The sequence below is a fragment of the Halyomorpha halys genome, unplaced genomic scaffold (genome assembly GCF_000696795.3).
Source record: "Halyomorpha halys isolate HHAL.00 unplaced genomic scaffold, Hhal_1.1 Scaffold64.1, whole genome shotgun sequence".
Classification (NCBI taxonomy): Eukaryota; Metazoa; Arthropoda; class Insecta; order Hemiptera; family Pentatomidae; genus Halyomorpha; species Halyomorpha halys.
In genome coordinates, this window is record NW_027116348.1 from 76,178 (window position 1) to 82,060 (window position 5,883).

Genomic DNA, 5,883 nt, shown 5'->3' on the forward strand with positions numbered 1-5,883 from the left:
TAATTTGAGCCATTAAACTTAAGGCTGGTTAAAAATTATTACAAAGCTCAAGCCTGACCTATTATATATTATAATATATATATAATAGGTCAGGTTTGATTTTTTAAAAATAATTTTCATTATTTTAAGCTCCCATTGTATCAAAACAATCACTGGATCTGATTGCATAATTACCTCAACAAACTTGAAAATCAGTTGCATACCAACAAACAAGCAGATTATGATCCATCCTAAAACACATTACCCTCCTTTTGGGCTCTGTTATATTTGGGTCCAAAAGGTAGTAAATCTATAAATGAAAATATATCAGTTGTCTTATTCGTATAAATGACACTCATATACAATACAGATAATCAATTTTATATCACTACTTAAACCTTTTTTTTATTTAAACATTTTTTAATGCTTTAGAAAATTCTAAATTATTCTTATTCTTTTACTATTAAATAATTTTTCAGGATGGAAATTGGACCGATTGTTATAAAGCTTCATTGAGCTTCAGAAATGCTGGACGAGAACATATTGGAGATTACAGCCTGTTGGTGTGGTCAGGGAGAGGAATCGGGCAGGCGACAATAACCGTAAATGTTACTGGAGCAGATATGGCCTCACGGGGAAGTGCCATAGAGATGAGCATTTGGTTGATTTCTGTTCTTCTACTCTTCTCCTAACACTGGCACAGAGTTTTCAGATCACACTGAGAGTAGTTCTCACCCAACATAAGACTGTTCTATAACCAGTAAAATACTTCTTTTGTGAAAATGTTTAATGATTATTTTGTAAATGTTAAAATTTAAAATATATAAATAGTTTGGAAACATTAGCATTGTTATAGGCGATCATCTAAAATGATGTATCAACTTATAAATAAAAATGATTACTTATATTAATCAATGGAGGATTAATAAATGAAAACTATGAATCCTACTACAATTTGTTGTATTAAAACATCAATGATTAACATGTTATTAATTAAAACAACTTTTATTTAATTTTTTAGATACTTTTTTAAGAGATTTGTTTTTTGGATGGCTTCAGTGGTGTGAGTTATGTATCTAAACATCTATAAGTTTAATTCATAGGCCTCTGAAGATTTTTCCCAAAGAGGTTGAGGGTTTGAAATAATATTTCCTCAGATTCCTGAGGATAAACGAATAACCGCTCGAGTAGGGAAGCACTGCTCTGGTATGGAAAGCATAATAAAAGTTGTTGGGAATTCTTTTTGCCTGACTACCATTTACCTCCATTTGCTAACTAGTTTAATGTTGACAAAATGGTTTACCATAGGCCTTGTTTCATTTGAAAGATATAAATCCTTGTTTATTATTATTTAATGAACAAAGCATTGAGAATTCCAGATTTGTTTTGAACTGTGTATAGTTCAATATATTCTATATTAACTAATGAATTTCATCAATCAAATTCCAGTAAAATAAAAAAAAATATTTATTTTCTTTATACAAGCCTTCATCTGATAACCGTGGTTGTTTTTAATACAAGGACAATATTTTCTTGACAGGGTGACTACTTGCAACAATTACTTGATGGTTTTGAACTAGCTAAAATCAATTTAGATTTCTAAAATGGGCTAAAATTTACTAAGAGGCAACATTCTTATTTTTTTTCTGATTCCTATGCAACTAATATTTAATTTTTCTCCAAACCTACATTACAGTATATAAGGTGATGTTACGGTATGTTTTATTTGTCATATAAAACAAATCATAAATATAGTCAGAACTAAAAATAAAAAAAAAATACATTTATTCTCTTTTTAATTTGAATGACAAGTAAGAAATTCCTGTATTGTCACCGGATCTTGCCTCCATATTATGGATGCAGCATTGAAAACTAATATTTCAGATAATTTACTTGTCATTTTTGGCCATTTTTATATTACTTTGTCAGAATGATCCTTCATTTCTAAAGTCATTTTCTTAATGATTGTCATCATTGATTCTCTAACACAACTTATACGTGACTACATTACGGTCTCTGAAATATTTTCCAGGTATCAGAAAAGGGTGGCGAATAACTAATTTATTTTTCCTCTCTGTGAATATATATATACACATATTGCAGTAACATCAAAAAAAAAAAAAAAAAAAAAAAAAAAAGGATGGTATTATCAATCATTGACTTGCACTTCCTCATAATGGATTTAATAAAAAAAAGTCATAAAATATTTTGTAAGTTTCAATTATTGTGGAATTTAAATAGCATCACCATGTTGAAGCATCACATAATAAATGTGAAAAATCATATGTTTTTTTTTTAATTTACCAGAAGAATTTTTGAAAAATAAATTCATATAAATATGATTGGGCCACAAAAAACAAATGCCCCAGGTATAACAAAAATGATAAGCAATGGAGTTAGAAGTAAAGCGTAAAGTTCCTTCCTTTTTGATTTCCTGAAAAATAGCTACATTAACACTGTTTGTTAAAATTAGCTATGCTAGGCTCGATTGGCATTTTTAAGTCAAAGGAATTAATAAAAAAATAATTATTGATCAATATCCTTGGTTCTTATAGTTCTTATATATAGTATATTTATTTATTTTTTAAAATAATAACATGAGATTAATATACCAAACACACACAAGACAACACTTTACCACAAAATGATAACATAGATACTTCTTCTTTGTCTTACTGATGAAGAAATTCCATAAATTATGAAGTATTGAAGATCTTGGGTTTCTTTGCAGTCATCAAGATTGTATTATTCTTGAAATTTCTATACTACTTATTATGGTATGTCAAACTATAATCTAATCTATTTAATATTTTTAAAAATATATATATTACGTAAATATTGATTTAAAATATGAAACATATAGAATATGATGATCATGTAAATATACTAATATATATCCAGAATTTTATCTGCCACGAAGTTATTCCGAAACATCTAAATGAAAAGACTGGGGAAAACCATTAAAGCTTTTAACCAGTTACAACTCTGAAAATGTTCAAAAACCGAGGCCTAATAACTGCTATGGCTGCCGAGTAATAATCAAAAGTATCTCTTTATTATCTTCCAATTAGCTTTTATTGAAAATAAATGTATAATAAACAAAATGAAATGTAACTAGTCAAAACAGCATTTATATTTATTTATAAATGTGGTATTAGTTGTTACTTAGAAAAAAAAAAGTATTTAATGGGCATGATATATATTATATATGTGTATAGTCGAAGATGTTTGTAAATATACATATGCAGAAAAAAATAATAAAAATTTATATATCTAGAAATATATAAATATATAAATTCAACTATACATTAATATACACATTGTTGTTAATTAGTAAGTATTTGTCTGAATATTGACTTTATTTATTACTAATTGTTATGTTTGGTGCCAAAAGTAGCACATGTTTTATTAAATACTTATTTTAAAGAAATTTAAACTTTTTCCTATCAGCAGGACAGGTGATAATTATTGGTTTAATAGCTACCTTCAGCATTAATATTCCTTTATTGTTTAATGAAAATAAAATGACAACGAACATCAATCGTCACTACACCTTTGTATGAAAATAATAAGATAGCAACCACAAGTAAAAATATTTTGGCAGCTTTTGATTTATTAAATAGTAAAAACTGCTGAACAAAAGTTTCAAAAAAGTAAATTAAAAAGAAAAGTAACTATTTTGACAAAACATTTCAAGATATTTAGTATAATTTTTTTAAAGTGTATTTGGAAACTTCATTGTCTAACTTAAGCAGAACTACAGAGCAATAAATACTGGATTCTGGTTGGAATAGATTTGATATAAACATAAATAAACTGTAAAACATATCAAGTCTAACATCACCTAATTAATAAATATAAATATAATTTTGATCCCTGATTTTTTAAAAAAATATAACATCAAAATTAAAGTCTAAACAGTGACTACATTTATTTTATTTTATTTATTTTTCAAAAAAAACAAATATTGTTTAACATAAAAAAAAGTTTCCATAAAACTGATTAAAAAATATTTACTCGCCAAAAATAAATAACTCTTTTGGTTCCTAAATATACATATGTCGTCAGCGTTCTGTAAAAAAGGCCCATTTGACAGATTGAGTATTTTCAGATTTTTGCCTTTTTACTGGAATAGTCATTGATATATGAGGCAGAATTAGGAATTTTCAAAATATATTGTAGGTTTTTCATCCAAAAAGTATTTTATAGATGAGATAGAGAGCATAATATAAGCTTCTAAAGATTGACGAATTTGCCTTTTTTACAAGACATTGACATTAATTATAAAGCATTATTTCATGACATCTTGAGATTGTATTTAATAGTTTTGTTCAGCAGTTTGATTACTTTAAAATACCGAGAAACTTTTTAATTATTGGATTAGAGGCATGCATGTGTATATTTCATTTTCATAAATGGTTATAAAAAGGAAAATAAAATCAACATATATTTTTTTATGTATCAGTTTGTCTATTATGGCTCTAAGTAGGAATGTTTTTTCTAGTTTAAAATAAAATTCATTCTTAAGCTCACTGTGTAAAAAAAAAATGTAATAAAAATAAATTAAAAAAAAAAAATAATGCATTTGTCTAAATTAGATAAGAAAAACTATATAAATGACTGATTGCATTCAATTTATATCAACGTATCAGTAGGAATAACTATATTTTCATATGAATATGAAGACAAATGTATAAATTATCGTGAGAGTATTATAACCAGTCATTGCCAAATTGGAATAGTTATTTGAGTATCAAAATAAATTTTTATTTGAGCATTTTTTAGAAATGAAACACAGGAAGTTTCGTGAGGAAATTCCGTATATATTTTTTAATTGGGAATATACTAAATGTATTTTACCTTTGAGAATTGTTGTGTGTCTGTATAATTTGTGTGAATATATAACGTCCACTTTAAATAGCTGGAATAAAATGTAAAATATTTATTGTTTTATAAATATATATTATTTTTGACAAATGTAATTTTATGTATGCATATTTTGGAATTATTGGACAGATGAAATGTATCAAAAGCAGATTGTCTGTTATACGTAAACTGAACACCACCATGCTTCTTGCCTCTTGTCTCGATACAAGGGGAAATATAATAATTATGTTGGCATGTATAATAGCTCTTTTATTTATTGTTCATTTTTGTTTTTAATTATTATTATTTTAGCATTTTAGATCTTTAGAAAACACCTCAGAATTTGCTCAATGGAGAATTTTTCTGTATTCATTTTTTAAAATTTTCCCATTCTAGTTGTCTTAATCATTCTATCAATAACTGAATAATTTAAATCATTTCTTAATCCATTTGGTTGAACTTGAACACTAAAGATCTCACTGCTTTTTTTATTTTTCGTTTCTTCTGATTTTATTTAAATTTATTTGTTCTCAGTTAGTTGAAATCAACCAAGCATGTGCATTTAGCCTTCTAAATTAAGACAATATAAGATGGGATGATTGTAATTTTTATTTAATTTAGAAAGAAAATTTTTGTAAGTTTTTTACAAATATTTGCTTATAATGTACATAAAAGTGTAGGTGGTGATATAGCCACGTGCAAATATAGACAACTGTCAATTCAAAATATTTAGATAAAAAACTTTTACACATGTTTTAAAAGCGTATTGATTGTTACATTAGTGCTAAAAAAAAAAAATAAAATAAAATAAAAAATGCAAACATATTCAATGTTAAAATGCTGTCATACGTCCATTATTATGAATAAAATGTGTTGTTAATACAAAATGTATCAATAATTATGTTTATTTCCTTTAATATATCAAAAATGTTTTCATCTTTTCAGGCCTTTTATAGCGACTTTTATTTATTAAGAAACATTTACTAATCCATTAATGGGCAAAAGTATAATTCATTTTAAAAAATACTGTTTTTTATT

General features: G+C 25.8%; 1 protein-coding gene across 1 annotated transcript in view; it reads left to right on the top strand.

The window, feature by feature from the left end:
- tei (teiresias) overlaps positions 1-762 on the top strand; it is a 25,266-nt gene extending 24,504 nt beyond the window's left edge. Inside the window, exon 8 of the mRNA XM_014438645.2 lies at positions 459-762. Coding sequence (XP_014294131.1) covers positions 459-671 — 213 coding nt within the window. The 3' untranslated portion in view covers positions 672-762. The remainder of the gene's footprint in view (positions 1-458) is intronic.
- The last annotated feature ends 5,121 nt before the right edge of the window (positions 763-5,883 follow it).